General features: G+C 40.2%; 1 protein-coding gene across 3 annotated transcripts in view; it reads left to right on the forward strand.

Moving 5' to 3' along the window:
- Window positions 1–17,448, forward strand: part of LOC121901499 (ecto-NOX disulfide-thiol exchanger 2-like) — a 195,316-nt gene that overhangs the window by 124,512 nt on the left and 53,356 nt on the right. For 2 of the 3 annotated variants that reach the window (XM_042418301.1, XM_042418302.1), the window contains exons 4-5: window positions 11,001–11,117; window positions 12,161–12,316. In XM_042418301.1, coding sequence (XP_042274235.1) covers window positions 11,001–11,117; window positions 12,161–12,316 — 273 coding nt within the window. The remainder of the gene's footprint in view (window positions 1–11,000; window positions 11,118–12,160; window positions 12,317–17,448) is intronic. The other variant, XM_042418303.1, reaches the window with a different exon arrangement.

Genomic DNA, 17,448 nt, shown 5'->3' on the forward strand with positions numbered 1-17,448 from the left:
GGACACTGGCCAACCATTTCCTCCTGCTTTCCAGTGTTGATTCTAATCCAGGCTAAACAAGAGCTGGACCTACTTCTGTAGTGAACAGACAGATATTAAATTGATATCAATAATCTCATCTTACTGATGATAAAAAACAAAATCTTTTTTTCCCAGAATCTCACAGTATTCCTTTAAGTCCCTGTATTTCATCCTCTGTGATTTAATCAGTGCTGTCCAAACAGCTGCACCAACAGCCTGTGAAGCATTTTGTCAATTCTGCTATTGGATAAGCGCTATGCTATGAAAGTATTACCGGTATGGACAGACTGAATATAGAATTCCTTCAGCAAATGTGTCATCACTCTGTCAGCATGAAATAATGCATAATTTGATTTTATTTTGCGTTATCTGCCATCAGTGTGACAGCAGGAGGCAGCACATGATCAGCTCTATCTATCTGTCTGTCATCACATCAGTGATCTGGATTTGATAACACTCGGAGAAATATTACAACTCAACACTGTGCTCATCTTTATCGATTTGGATAACAACTTAAGGTCAAAGCAAAGCAACATATTTATCACTGGCTGGTCCACAAAGGGACAAAAACATCAATATCTAAGATGTTTTTATCTTTCTGTTCATAGTCCTGTGACATCTGCCTAAATGCAACTGATTAAACAGCTGGCTCAACTGGTGTTTATTAGCTGTTTTTTTTGTTTGTTTTTAGCTCCTCTACCTGCTCTTGATGATGATTTTACTGTAAAACTGAAACTAAATATGCCTCAGTTCTTTCTTCGTCAGTAAGACTGATTTTAAAGATCATTTTGCTTTATTTTTGAGGGGTAATATGTTTAGTTTCGACATTTTATTTTGCATACTTAATTAATATACCATGGGATTATAATTAACCCTAACCCCAACCATAAGACAGCCAGAGGTCTACACAGCCATGTTAGCTGCTCTGTGTGGCTGCACCTAGACACAGAGATGCTCTGAACTAAAAGGTAAACTTGTACTCAGTTTGAGTTGTGTTGACCATAAAGATAAGAAGTCTATTGATCTCTACATGATGGATATCTTTATGGTTGGGGTTGGTGAATAGAGGTTGTGTATAGTGGTGCAGTGTTATTATTGGGATATTGAATGGAGGTTGTTATATCACTGAGTCATACACCCACACTGTGATGACAGCAGAATACTGTGGAATAGCCAGAAGAATGGTTCTCCTCCATCTTTCCCCTCTATGTCAAATATGATTACATCCATCTCTCTTTTTCAGTGTTTCTCTACATCTCTCTCTCTCTCTCTCTCTCTCTCTCTCTCTGTGACCTTACAACCTTACAAGCTACCACTTATTATCACAGACACACAGACACTCTTATCTCTAAATCTGGCAGGATTTATTCACTCTGGCAGCTATGTCTAAGACACTTCATCTCAGGGATATAATTTAGCTTTTTTAAAGAGTTTTCAAGAGACTTTGGGACTCATAACTCACATTCTCCTCCAAAGAAAGATTAAGGCATTTTTTTCACTTTTTGTGTGGTCCTGATTACATCCTTGTATCCCTCTGTCCTCTGGTCAACCTAGCCAGCAATTTCTTGTCTGAACAGACCAAAAAGCTAGAAGTAATATCTGCTGCTAATTTCTAACTGCAGATACTACAGTAGAGACAAAGATGGAGACTGAGGAGCCACAGGAGAGAAGAAGACAAAAAGGAGGGAACCCATTTTCATAAACTGCCACTGAAACGGAAAACAGTAGCCTACTGCTGTGCTGGCTAGTGGCACTAAAGAGAGAGAACCCTCCAATGGGCACTCACCCCTTTGCTCCATCTGTTTTCAATTTCACTGTCTATAATGTGTGCTCTATCAACTGCCCAACATACTCTGACAATAGCAGCACAGAGGCATTGAATGCATCTTTCACTCCACACAGCAGCATTCATGAACACCTGTTGCCCCCCTTCCATCCCAGCACACAGTTCGACACAGACTCCAGTACACATGTTCCTAAGCCTAAAGATTTCCATAGCATCTCTGCAAGCACAGGATTTATCTGATGGGAGCTTGGCTATACAATACAGCAGCCAAAATGACAGAAATGAAATTCAATTTGAGGTGGCAAGGTGACCAAAATGGACCACAGCCATTATAAACATCTGGGCCTGAAAGTATTCACCTAAAACTTCTGTTATTCCACACTATACATCATTTGATTCCTCAGCCAGAGAAGGTCATCACAGCTGATGCCCCACATTTTCTCCACATGACTCCACATTTTCCAAAGTAGTCAGTCATGCTCACACTTCAGACACTCCAGACTTTAAACTCCAAACGTTTGATAATCCCTAGATATTATCCCCAATTCCGTTATCTTCCTCACCATCATCTTGTTACTTCTTGCAATGCATGCAATGAAGTTTTTAGCATGTGGGATAGCTAGCTTTTCCTCCACATGGCCCAACTGCTGACAAGGTGTCACACATGTCTAGTGGCAAATTTTAAAAAAATATCGTAGCCATTACAAACCAGTGAAAGGCACAATAATTTACTTTGCAACAATATCTTACTTTTCAACCCAAAGTGTTGATCATCTGACCATCCATCCAGGAAACTGCTGGGGACCTGACTTGTTTTTGATGTTTTTTTACCACCCCGTAATTGACTCTCAACTAAATAAGCATTTTTGATTGGCTGATGTCAGCTCTACTTGTTCACTACTGCAATGGTTTTATTCTGGACCAACATGACCATAACACTAATAAATCAACAATATGAACCAATAGTAGTGGCAGTAGCCCAAATAGTATATTTATGCATATGGCAATTTTTCAGTGTTTCAATCTAGTCTAGCTTTTGCCTTTTACTGAATATATATTAAAAAACAACTGATGGCAAGAAAGCAACAGCAGAAGATCACTTCACTCACAATTTCCAAACTACCCTGCCTTTCAAAGATCCTCAAATCTTTAGTCAATAACCAGCTGAAATATTATTTAACCAAATATTCTATTCTTATCGATCAGAACATAGCGCAATCACTGCTGCTGCCTTTGTCTTGCATTGTGCAGCACTTTTTGTTGACCACAAAAAGAGCTGCACTCATAAATAGACTAGATAGATAGATATTGGCAAGGACTCAAACACTTTGAGATGGTTTATCAACTACCTCTCAGACAGACAGACAGCAGTGTATAAAAGTGGATGATGTTAAATCAGAGTTTCTTCCTTACTAAGGGCATTCCCCAGGGTTCCATCTTAGGTCCGGTGTGATTCACTATCTATATTAATAACATTGCCATGTCCCTTAATACATGTAATTTACATTTTTATGCAGGTTCAGCAAACTCTATCCAGTCAGCCATTGATAATCTGCAACTCTCATTTAATACCCTACAGTATGCCCTTCTTAACCTTAAACTTGTTTTAAATGCAGATACAACAAAGTTTATGTTTTTCTCGAGAGCTATGGAAACAGACATTAATCCTCAGGTCTGCAATTTAAATGGATTAAAAAAGTTCCTCATTATAAATACTTAGTATTGATAATAAATTTACTTTTAAAACCCCCAGACAACTTAAGTCTCAAATTAGAGATGCAACTTGTTTTTTTGTTTGTTTGTTTGTTTGTTTTTTGTGTAGGAACAGATCCTGTCTTCCATTGTGTAGTAGGAAAAGGATTGTGGAAGCTTTCTCTCTGTATTGGATTATGGCGATGTTATTTATAGACATGCTCCTATCTCTAATCTTAAACATCTGGATGTGTCTGTCACTCAACTCTTAGGTGTATTACTGACAACTCACATGGCATCCATCATCGTGTCATGTATCAGAAGGTAGGCTGGCCTTCCCTGTCTGTCAGATGAGATCAACACTTTTATCTCTTCATTTATGAAGGACTACTTGAAATATTTTAAGCACAGAGTAGTCCCCTAGTTTATGCCAGGTTTCACTGCGATTGGGGTCCTGAGGGACGCAAATCTTGGGGGAGCGGGCGTTTTTAACTTTGCTGCGGGTGGGAGCAGACGTTCAAAAAATAAACTGGGGGTCCTGGGATTTAGCTAAAACTAACCAGAAGGATGGAGTCGACAAATGTCGAAAGTTGAAAAGAAGATCAAAGCAGGTCATTACAATACAAAAGTAAAGCAAGGCAAGTCTGACATTTGGATAAATTGGACAAAATAAAACAACCTCAGTAAAACAAACAACCACAACCAACAACACATGTTCTAAAATAATAAATAAAATGAATAAATACAATGTAATTTTGCCCTAGAATAGGTGTAGGCCAACTTATTGCACTAGAACAACTCTAATTATTGCACTAGTATGAATGTAATCATGCACTAGAACATAATTTGGCTATGTTATTACTGACAGGTATGCATCTCTTTATTAACACTACACAATAAAATAACGTGTTTTCCCTGCGGGACGAGAGAAGACACTAAATCAATGGAACTCTAACGTGCGGGCATGAATAGTCAGAATGTTTGTGGGTGTGGGTGGGAGTAGACATGCACATTGCGGGAGCGGGCGGGTGTGTGATGCTAGGTTTATGCTCACTGCAGTGTCTCCAGCGTGAGGGTGTGCATGCCGAAAATAACGTCATTGTGTCTTTCACATTGAGCGTGAAGGCTCTGCAAGATGTTGCGGCACTTGGTCATGCAGCTCTGAATTGTTGTAACTAGGTACGTGCTGCGCACGGACATGCAAATGTAGCTGAAGTTTATTTCCCCATTGATAGCACACATCAGCCTCACAATCACCTATATACCCCATCAAGACATCTCTCAGCATGTAAGGGATGGACAGACCATCTCCTCTTGCATTGCTTTTGTAGTTTTAATAGCCATAAACAGAAAGATTTTTCCTCAGCAACGACAAGCTCTAGGGCAGTGCGTGTAACCATGTTGGATAATGACATTCTTCGCTGTATGTACGCCCCCTGGTATTTCACAGAATACTGCAACTACAACGCGTTTGCATAAACACTTCTGTGCATGCTCGTAGCTTGTGCCAGTGTCACGGTGTCTCGCGTAAGTATAAACAAAGCTTAAAACACCTTCTAGGAGCAGGTGATAATGGTCAGAAATCCAGAGGGAGAAGGATTAAGAAAACAGTCCCACACAAGGCTCTAGCGCAAGCCCCCATGGATGTAACTATGAGGTCTGTTTCTTAAAATCACAGACTTTTGGCAGCAGGTTAAAAACCCCTTGTTGGGTGTAATTAGGAAGCTGCGTAAACTCTGTAGCTGCGTGGCGACTCAGGACATCATAATTAAAGCAGTTGCATAAATTGGGCAGAATGGCAGTGTTGATAACAGCCACAGTCACACAGTGGAGATCATTTCAGGAAACATGAGGAAAACTCCAGTTTAAAAAAACCCCCAGTCACTACAGTACATCAGTGACAGGGCAGCTCTGGCTGATGTCCGCACTGATAGAGAGTGCAGGGGGGCTGGACAGAGCTTTGTGGCACAGCTGAGCTGGCAGGCTGGAGGAAAAGACAGCCGCTATCCCTTGGAGAAAAGGGATCCAGGTAGCAAGCACTTTACAATAAATAATCCAAAAATCCACAAATCCCAGTAGAAAAGGTAGGAAGCACTTTGCATTGAATAATCCAAAATCCATAAATCCCAGTAGAAAAGATAGACAGTACTTTAGTTAATCCAAAGTCCACCAGTTCAACAGAACGTGTTCAAACGAGTGATCAAAACATGCAGACAGAAAACAGACAACTGCAGGAAGGCCACCTTAATCACATGAGGAGTGAAGTTGACAGTCAATTGTCTATTAAGCAAAGAGGAGCGGCAGCCGGTGTGTGTCAGCGTTCCCTTGTAATGCAGAGTAGCCTCTCTCCCACCGCAACACAAGTAGCAAAACAAATCTTGTACTTTTTTATTATATTCTTGGTTTCTTTTGTTTTCCTTTGCAGCCCATTCACAGGTATCCCCATTGTAATTGGTTATGCTCTATCAGTAATAGGCTGGTTTTACAGCTTTGTTTATTTTGCCTTTTAACTTGGCCTTGAATTAATTTCCACAAAACATTAAAAAGGCATTGAAAGGCTTTTAATTTGCCTCTCTGAAGGCTGCAGATAGCTTACCTCTTTATATTGTCAAGTGCTGTTCATTATTTCCCCGCTAACTTTCGGGGCAAAACATTGACCCCTTATACTAAAGTACAGGATATATAGATTCTGGTCAGGAAATCCAATGCTCGCTTGCCCTAATCCATTGTGAGGTCGAAGGCCAGAATCAGCTGGAAATGGAGTGCCTTGTTTTCAGTGCTGGTATCTGTAGATCCTGGTGCTGCAGTCACAGGACAGACTTTTTATTTACTGCAAAATGGCAATTACATTGACTTACTGTGCCTCAGGACAACAAGGGCATTTATGATAGGCTCTCCTCATAGAAATAGATGTTTCTGTTACAAGCAATAATGGCATTGATTGGCCTGTTTGGATTCTGATTGTGTTATTGGATGGCGGCCATAAGGCAGATATGTGAAGGAATTTACCCTCTCTCTCTTTTTCGCTCTGTTTCTCCCAGCCAGTCAGTCACACACACACACAAACACACACATGAACGCTACTCACACACACACCACAGGCAGTATTTTTCCACACAAACACACGAGTGGAATCCACTCAGTTCTCAGTATTTTTGAATGAACAAAACAGCTCACAGGAGGAGGAGAGTCTCCCACAGCTCTCTCCGCTGTGTTTGCTTGGCACACACCAGTTGTACATGAGCACACAAACAGACGCAAACGCACATACATTCTCATACTCTGTGATCTGATCTACTACAGCGATAAGCGAGAGACTGACTGAACTTAATGTTCCTTATGGTGAAGTCAAGGAAGATTAAATGCGAGGAAGAATGAACAGTGTAAACAGTAATGACAGAAATTGCAGTTCATAAAAGGTTGACAGCTATTGCAGGATTATTACAGAACAAATGTATTATAGTCACGTCTGTCACGATACCGGAGATTTTAAATAAAGAATTCCTGATGGTTAATACAGATTGATGGATTTTAGAGAGATATCTGGTCGAGGTAAGAAGAGAAATGGATGAAATGCAGATGGGGGACAGTTGGCAGAGTGAGAGAAAGGCCAAGTTCCAGGAGGCTTGCCTGTCTGTTCATCGGAAAATATTACCCATATTACCCAGCATGCTTCACAGCAGCTGCCCATGTCCCTCCGACCGCCACCCATCGCTGACTCTGCTGAGAGGGAACATTTACTCTGGAAATCACAGTTTGAGGAAGAAGAAGGGGAGGAGAGGTTGTGTTAGGGTGAAAAGGGGGAGTACGACATTGATAGCCAGGAGCTTATTGTAGTCAGATTCATATTTTCTAAATTTAATTTCATGTCTATGCTGCTCATATGCAGGCAGACTGAAATGCAGTTACATTCAACAAACCTCCAGGAAAGGTTTTACACTGAAAATAAAGGAGCAAGATGAGGGTGTGCTGTGCTGTATGTCTAAACGCTTTGGAACTGTAATGAAGGAACACACAGAGAGATAGATAATAAAAAGAAGCCGGAGCTGAACAGTGAGCGAGAGAAAAAGAGATCAGAGATAAACAGACAAAGAGAGACAACTAAAGATTTCACCATGTTTCTCTCTTGATCGTGATCAACTTGTCAACTTTTGTCTGAGAGCGATTGAGTAAGAGTCAAACCTCAACTGCGATGTCTGGAGGCTGTTGCATTCGACTGAGACTACTGTGTGCGTGGCAAAATCTGTATCTCTGTGTCTTCTATTATGGATTTTGATTGTGTGATTCGACAGTGTGATTGCTGATTGTTGAAAGAAGCCCTGGCTGTTCGATTCTGATGGACTTAAACCAAAACATGACATTTAGCTTGATGCTCCACAGCAGCTCTGCTTGAAATGTGTCAACAAGAAATCACTGTGTTTGATTCTATCTGCAGAAGCAAGACCAACCAATCCATCAAAATATGCCCAGAAATCCAATCTGCCTCACTACTACGCAATATTTAACTGTGTTAAAATTCATTTGGACCCAATTTTACTATTAATACTACTGAGTCTTGTTTCAGTTATGTTTGTAATTACCATCAGGAAACTTTTGCATATTTTTTATTGGATTAAGGGGTTAATTAAAATCTGTTATAAATTTTAAAACAATATGCAAATCAAAATTGAAATGCACATGGACTTAACTTGAGGTGAGTCAGCCGTGCTCCTAATCAGATTAGTTTTATTCTAAATGCAAACCTAATTTGCCCTCAGTCAATATCTAAGTTGTGAACACAACAAAAGAAATAAGCTGCATTTCTTACTGCATTTTTGCACATGTAAAGGAATATCAGCTCTGAGTTAGATAGGATTACTGTAGCAAAACAGATGAACAAAGTAACGATACAGAAATATGCAAGCACACAGGGAAACACATACACACAGAGTAACTCGGCCCTGAGCAGTCAGATCATGTCTGGTGGAGGTACTGTCTGGTCCGGGTTCAGAGTGCTATAAGCAGGTGAAGCCTGGATGTAACCCTGGAGACAACTTCCTGTCTGATCTCGATGTTTCCTTGGATCAGATAGAGCCTTATTTAATACTTTGCACAAAAAGTACAAAAAGGTAACACAGGAGCAAGCACACTGACACAAACAGGGATCACATTTTGCCACACAGCCAGAAAAAATACATAAATGATTACCTGTATGTATGATGTGTGATTTGTATTCTGTTGTACAGATTAATGTGTACGTCTACACAACAGGCTATCATGATTTGCTTTTAAATACTGCTCATACAGTATCTCAAAATTTCAGACAACTGTTCATATCCATTCAGTGTGTAACCCATATCCCCCAGAGGTATGAACTGTCAGTGATGTTGAAAAGTCATGCGTGTACAAAGTAACAATAACGTCCATGTCTATTTTCTTCCTCTCCCACTTGGTTTGAACACATTTCTGTTACAGAAGGTGCCTTTGAGTTTTGACTGAACTGAAGCTATTCTTTGACTTTCTTCCTATTGTTGTGTCTCTGTCTTTATAGATACTTCCTACGGTGTAACAGTATCAGGTGAATTATTGTCACATCCATTAGCACATATTAAGGAGCCAGACTGGAAGTAAAAAAGAGGCCATCATTATACACAGAGCAACACAGGAAAACAGCATGGTAGGCTATATAACTCTTGTCTCCAAATTACCTAACAGATTTAAATTAAAATAGAGAAGGGTAGTGGAAAAGGTGGACAAACAGACTCAGCACAGCCCAATGCGTACCGTTTCGTCCTCCTCATTCCTACCCGCTGCTCCGATGTTCTCAGCCTAAGTGCTGAATGCTGGCAAAGTTGGCTAAACTACTCTTGAAGCAGACGCTGGCACTGCTTTCTCTACTGCTGTATGCCACTTCGGCTGACAGAGCTGTCAGCAGGCTCACAGAAGAGGTGGAACTATGGTGCAAGGGGTAAACGCACGCAGAGGGCTGATGTGATCTGAATGAGAAAGGATCAACCAGACCACATCTGGAGGCTGGCTTGCATCGTGATCAGACTGCATGACCACATTCTTTAAGAAAAGAGTAACCCTATCACAAAGTTGTCCACCAGCCACACCAAACTAATTTGCACATTGAGATTGGATCACAATGTTGGCAGATTAGAGATAACTATAACGCTTATTAGTACCAGGTGTAAATGTAAAGGCCCATAGATAGGATTACATTATCCAGATAATGTATCCAGATACAGATCACATGTTCATACCATGTGTTAAATTGGGGTCTTTATCTCTGTGACTGTGTGCAAATGTTTTTACAGTATAGATGATGATCAATAATATAAAACATGAAACCTTAAATGTACGACTTTACATGCATAATGTTATAGGAGCTTATTGTCGGGCGGATGCTTTGCAGGTGCTCTGGCCTGTAGTGTCATTCATCATCATCATCATCACCATCATCATCATCATCATCATTTTATTTATTTAAAACCTCGGAAGACATATTGAGGGAGCACCCTCATTTTTAATGGCGCTAAGGTACAAACATACAATTAATGCAGACACAACTAAAATCAAATAGCAATAAAAGAAGAATACATGACTATATCAATTAAAAACAAAGTCAAATTAACAATGATAAAAAGTAAATGTGTAGGAATTGACAATGAGACAAATAAATAAAACAATAAGAACAATAAGAACAATTAAAAACATTAAAAGCAATGACAGTTACAGTCAGTAAAATTAGCAATTAAACCATGGGCCTTTACAGTGTACAGTACAGTGTATAGTAATTGGGCAGAGGACACAAATAATGTAGTATAATGTAGTAATTTTTGTAATTCTAGATGAGGAGTATTGATGAAAAAAACAGATTTGTCCCAAAGTGGTACAGGAGGTCACGGTGACCTAGGTGCTTAGACCTAAAACTGGTGACGTGGAGCTGACTTGGAAAAATTGTATTTGCATACTGTTCATTTCAGTTGCACATTTTCCAACCGTAGTTTGTTGAATTTTCCTAACTTCAAGGCAGCTGCTAGTTTCTATTAATTTCAGTACAGTAGAGTACAGTAAACATATCTTTTCTTCATGTCATAGTTGCCTTATGTTGCAGGCTAATTCTCTTGAAAGCACAGACTCATTCAAAAAGCCACTGAATTATTTGTCCTTGTGTTGATGAAACACTATTATAAAATATGAAAGGTGGTTGCTGAGCAAATTCAAACCCAGAAATAAGAAAACATGAATATTGTGAAAAGCATACATGGCTATTCAGCAGTCAGCTCTTGTTTTCCTATTGCAACAAATACAGATAAAAATACAATTAGTGACATCTGTGAACACCCCATACAGATACAGAGATACAGTTTTAATGGAAAACTGTACATCCTGGTATGCTGGAGTGATAATTGGATTGGATTTTATGGCTCTGTTTCTGTTTTGCTGCTTCCCTCCTGCATTACTTATCTCTTCCCCTCCGTGTGATCCATCTTCCTCTCCTCCACCTCACCAGAAGAAGTCATTCATCCCTCTGGCAACCTAGCAGTGTTTTCATTATCACCTGCCTCCTCTTCCTCTGTCACCTGGCTAAAGACGGATGTAGAGGTCATCAACAGGAGACAGAGAAAGCCAGGTTGAACCACCTCAGTATCACAGCTCTTCATCTTTATGGTGTTTAGTTCAGCAGCATCATGTCACTGATAACTTTTTCAGTCCCTCCCACTACACCATTACTGCATGATAGCACATCAAAATAGATTTTTTTTTTTTCTCAGTTGACTTCACACAAAAAACCCCCCTCAATGTTAGTCCTCTTGAGCGTACATTGCATCAGTGTTTTGTTGCACATTCATTTCAGTTTTGTCTCAGCCAAGTTTTCATCACTCATGGGGCTGGAGACTTGGCGTACTCATTGAATACACACACACACACATATGCACACAATGGCATCCTTTCTCTGCTGCTGTCTCCTGCAGGTGCAGTGGAGATGGCAATGTATTTCCATTTCAAAAAAAGCTGAGAATGTGTGTGTGTATGAGTATGATTGTGTGTGTGTGTTTGTGTGCGCCCAGGTGCAGTCTCAATCAGACTATAGCTGCTGTGTTTTGTTGAAATTTCTTTGTAATGTTACAGGTCGTCATTCAAAGACAAAAGAGGAAGGGAGGGGGAGACACAGAAGCTAGTGTGTGTGTGTGTGTGTGTGTGTGTGTGTGTGTGTGAAAGAGAGAGAAAGTGACAGAGAGCAACAGAGAGAGTGACTGAGAGTTTTCAAGAAAGAACGACAGACACCAGGAGAGAGAGAGAGAGAGAGAGAGAGAGAGAGAATGAGAAAAAGACAGAAACTGAGTAAAAATGATTTTAGCATTCATGATTTTCGTTAGATGATTTATTCATGAGATGCTGATATTTTCAGTTATTTATAAACCACTTGTGTGTCACCATTGTTGACAGAAGTGCGGCTCTGTCTTCAGGGACAAAGTACACGATGTAAAATGGAACATGAAACAGCAGGCATGTGCTCAAACAACGCCATGGTAAAGGTTAGGTCTGACTGAATAGCACTTAGGAAATAGACACAGATTTCTTAAATATGTGTGCACTGTGTGTCAACGCTCGCCCGGCAGCTGCTGTGTCACTTGCTATGTATTCTCATCCGTGTTTCTCTCCTGACTCCAGATTTTGACCCCAATCTCGGGCTGATGACTGGCATTTCCACCATAAATCCCATGATTCCCGGCCTGGGCCTGGTGCCCCCACCCTTCTCCCAGGACCTGCCAGTTGTCAAGGAGATCATCCACTGCAAGAGCTGCACACTGTTTCCTCCCAACCCCAGTAAGTCTCATAGTAAGTTATCACCGCTGTTGTAACACTGCTGTATAAGCATTGCAAGTGCAACACTGCAATATGACCCATCTTCAGCAAAGCCCGGTGCATGTTTTATTTATCGATGCAGTAGTGTGCGTTATCTGTGACGTATCTCTGTTCTAGTCCTCACACTTGGGCTTGTGATAGGCACCTATGCAGCAGTCGGTGAGAGTATTCCTCCCTAATGTCACCTTCAATACCTCTTAGTACCTGTATCCAGCAGAGCATAGCTGATTTGCATTCAAGTTTCATCAGGAAGGGAAGGGAGGAATTAAAGGAGGCGTGAGGGTGTATGTATGCATGCGAGCGTGCATTGTGTGATGTCTGTGAATGTATAATTGGAGAAGTGACCTCTGTGAACACATAACGCTGTGCTGCTGTCTTCAATATGCCAGGCCAAAGAGGTGATGGACTCTGTCCTCCTCGCTCAGCTCACCCTTATCGCTTTATCTGTTCTTAATCTCTCCTCACCTGCTCTCTCTACTGTACAATGTACGTATATACAGGATGTCTCTCTCTCGCTCTATCATATACTGCATCTCCTCTTCTCCCAACTCTCATTTAAGGGGTCAAATCCAGTTAATTACCTGAACACCTCTGTGTCTTCCAGCTACTAGCTGCAGTTCAAAAGGTCTCTGTCAGGCTGTCTGTTACATACGTATACATACAAACACACACTCTCTTGTGCACACACGCACACCTGGACAAACACAGGTGCTGTGTGCACCAGACCCTGTCACTCCAGATCCTAATATTGTGTTTGTGCATCAGGTTCTGAAATGAATAGGGGCAACAATATCCTTAAATATTCAAAAAAAAAAAAAGCGATGCTAAATTAAGGGTGAAGAAGCAAAAGTCTTTACCCTCATAATAAACAGTAGGCTGTTCTTTTAAGCATTTCACAGAGTTCACACTTTTTGTTCAATCTTCATTATTATTTATGGCCACTGTACGCTGTGGGCCACTATAGGTGATTCATGGTAATTGGGTTATTCTTTCCATTGTGTTCTTTCTGAATGAATAAAAAGAGAATTTGTCTTTGTATTGGAGAACCTGAACCAAGAGAAATTGTTGGCAGCACATGTTGACCATAGTAATAGAAGGTCAACTTAAGTTAAACAGCCAATATCATATAAAGCTCAGCAATAGAGGAGTTGAGAGAGTGAACGGAGAGGGGAACACTGCACCTCTCCCATAAAGTCCAGTAGTGGATTCTGGGATTGGTCCCACAGGGGCCATTGTCTCTGTGACAAGAAGTCTGGCCTCCTTTTTCTGCCTCCATAGAATTTGACACAAATGTATTATTTCATTTTTCAATACATTTTCCCTTGCAAATGATCTAAATAGGGCTGGGTGATATGACAGTATTGTGAGATGATGCTTCTATACCATTTATACTGAACTGATTTCTCTGGGGTCATTGTGGTAATGCTGCGAAGCCATTATCTGGACTGCTTTATGGGAATATGGGATTTACAGTAAATAATTCCCTTGTTTGTCAGGTATTTCATTCACTGAATTAACCAAAAATAGATATTTCCATCTAGTAATAAGGCAGAAATTATTTCTGAATAGAATTTCCAGTAACCACATCAAGATATATAAATAAAGGCTTAAAATAACATCTGGAAAATAAAACCTTTCCTAGTGAGCATGATTTGAGCTCACACTTCTCCTTCACTCTTGCATTCTGTAAATAATTAAACATGATTCAAGTATTCACTCCCTCTGGGAGGAACTTTCTCCCTGCTGTTCAAGAAAACTTGTCTGTCTGAGGTCTTTTTCAAGGCAGCCTCACATGTCAGGTTAAGAACACAGAAGTTTCAACCCAGACTGTAGTGAGCACTCCTCACTACAACCAGTGGGTGTCTGCCTTTGATACCAAGTGTGTTTGAGTTGAGTGTTCACCTGTAGTATAAAGACAGAAAAATGTATTACACGTCATAAATTAGTACATTTTTTCCTTGAACTTTTAGACATTCACACAAGCTTCACAAGTGATCAGACATGGATGAAAAACATGTACCTTATACAGAGTTCATTGTAATCCTGAGGCTGAATGAGGTGTCAGCCTGTTAACTGCTCAACGTTACAACACTAGCACTTGTCATAAACACTCATTGTATGACCTAAGGTCTTTCCCAGTGTGAGCACTATCATATTTTCATTCCTTTTTGTTTTCGAGCAGAGTTAGCCATATCCTTAAATCCTTCAGACTGCTGTTAGTAAATTCTTGCATTCAAGCCTTCACTTCACCCTCAGAGTCGGCGATTGTGCAGATGACAAAGGGCAACAGCCAAGAAGCTAAAGATAGATTAAGCAGAGATTCAGATGCAGCTCAGTGGATACGGTTAAGGTTAAGGCCACTCATACTAAAAATTTAAGCACTCATGCTACTTGTAAAGCACTTTGGATAAAAGCATCCACCCAATGGCGTGTTAAGATATAATGTGTCGCACCTATTGGGTACACCGAGCCGCTTGAACGAAGCCTCTAGCTTTAACCTTTCCTTCTATCTTATCTACAACAGTTTCTTCATGTCTTTATGTTATTTCCTGCCACAGTTACTCGCCCACCCACTTTTTCTCTCATACCACCTGTCTCTTTCTCCTCATTTCCTTTTCTTCATGCCACCTTTAAGGCAAGGTCGGAAAGTTAGTCTTCAGAGGAAGCCAATTTACTCCCAACATGAAAGAGTTGCACTTTTTTTTCTCCTCGTTTTGAAAGTTGCCTTCTACAATAGAAGAAGAGGGCGTCAAAACTGTCCTTTGAAACCAATAAGGAGACATTTCTCAGAAGCGGACAAAAAGAAAAAAGGGAAAATGCGATCTAAATAACTGTATTTCAGGGCAGAAATTTAATGGAGCAATTTATTCAAACAGATGGGAAGACATTCTCCCAGAACCAAGCAGAGCGATTGAGGAGATGTTCTTTTTTTTTCTCACTGGTAGGGTTTCCACTGTAATTGAAGCCTCTGGGGTTCGTCTAAGGGGGTCACAGCATGATAAAGCTCCTCCACAGGGGACAACGCGGGGGGTCACAATAGCAGCTGACAAGCATCTTTCTCTACATTTATTTTTAAAAAGGAGTGTCATAAGGTGTTTGTACAGGTTGCATGTGAGAGAATGAAAAAATGCGAGAAAATGAAAAATGAGGACAGAAATGTTGCTTTATAACATAGTGCGCTGTGTACAAAGTTAGAGGATGATTGTGAGTCAGTGCTCTATTTCCTCAGGTATTTGTGTCCGGCAGGCGATAGCAGTGAGTGTGTGTGTGTGACGGGGATAGAGGGCAGCAGGTTACATATGGTGGCTATCACAGGTAGCAGGACCCCCAGCTACACCACCCCGGATACAACATGCAGCTTCTTCCTCATTGACCTTTAACTTAACAGCACTGCAGCTCTCACTCTCTATCAGGCTCTTTGTCTTTCTCTCTGTTTCTCCTTCATTTTTTGACATTTATGAGTACTTTTTTGGTAGCTTTCATTATCATTTTTATTCTTTTTTCTCTTTTTAAAACTACATATAATACTATATAATATTTTGCTTGGTAATTCCTTGTTTTTTTTTTTTTTTTTTTTTTTTTTTTTTACACAGATACTCAACATTGTTAACACCCTACCACACTACAGAGAGAAACAATTATACTACAATAATGAAAAATATTTTATTTGTCATTACAGTAATACCTGGTAATATTTGTATAATAGTTTCAGAGTAAATGGCATGTATTCAATAAGCAGCTTGACCAGTAGCATCAATTTTCATTCAGATTTTTTTCTTCTGTCAACACAGACAAAGTTCAGATCTGATTCAACTTTGTCTCCCATCTTCTTTTCTTTTTCTGTCAATCCATGACTCCCATACACACAGACAAAAATCCATTTTTGTCTCTGGCCCTTTAATGCTGAAGACCTACATTTCATTCATTGCTTCAGGGAATTACTCTGTGAGTATCTTTAATGGTCATCACTTCCTCAGGCTTTCCTTTTCCTACATTTTTTCATAGATGTCAGCCTTGTCTGTCTGTAATTACCCTCAAGTAAAAGACCAAAGATGCCCTCCAGAACTCTACGTGCCTACATTTCTAAAAAGTCCCCATTATAGATTTCATCATCTCTTCAAAGCCAAACATTTGAAAAAGTCACATCACTTGTGTGTCTAGAAAAGAAATGTTGTTTTTTAAAGGCAGGCTTTTATGAAGCAAAGGTGTCAGCTAAATGTCAGATTGTTTCTTTGTTGTCCTTTTATATTGTCCTCCTTGCTCATCAGACCATCTCTGTCAGAAATTGTAATTTAATGCTGAATTGTGCAATAAGCTGCAGCATGTTTTAGCTGACTGCAAAGTAACGGCAAACTATCACCTTGGTTCTGTTCCAGAGTTGGTATGTGTGTGTCTGTGAGTGTGTGCTCTGGCTTTGGGTATGCGAGTAAAGAGAACAGCCTGTGAGTATGTGCATGTTCCAGTTTTAATGCCATCATGATCTCCAAGGTCGGGGGACGAAGGCATTTGGGCCACTTGCCAGAGCAAGCTGTGACATGAGGAGGACAAAGCAATAAAGTACCTTTGATGTGTTTTACCATAACTTTGCTACAGGCTCTCCAGCACTAAAGCTACGGGACTAGATAATAGCTCCTCTTGGGCCCATAATTTAAAAGTTCATGCCCAAACTTTTGAGTACAGAATGGAAAATATACTGTTTTTTTTTCTAATTCAGGAAATGATTGATGGAAAGCCCTATGATTTAGGCCACAGCTTTATAGCCAAGGGAAAAATGATTTTAGCCACTCAAACATGTACATGAATGAGTCCTACATTTCAGGTGTACACCAGTACTTTTCACATTTCTGATGGGTCCGCTTTGCTCTGTCAGCAAATGTCACTTTACTCTTAAGAAGGTATGTGGACACTTACCTTCTACATATGGAACATTTTAAGCTGTATTCTTGGTTCACTTTGTACAAGCCAGTGAAATAAATCATGCATGGTTTCCCTTAAGTTCTAGGTCAGTTTCTTGACACATTGTTCACTATTACAGCTGAACCAAGAAGCGTAAAAATGAACTCATATATCGGACAGTTGTGGTGACTGAAATT

The sequence above is a fragment of the Thunnus maccoyii genome, chromosome 8 (assembly GCF_910596095.1).
Source record: "Thunnus maccoyii chromosome 8, fThuMac1.1, whole genome shotgun sequence".
Lineage (NCBI taxonomy): Eukaryota > Metazoa > Chordata > Actinopteri > Scombriformes > Scombridae > Thunnus > Thunnus maccoyii.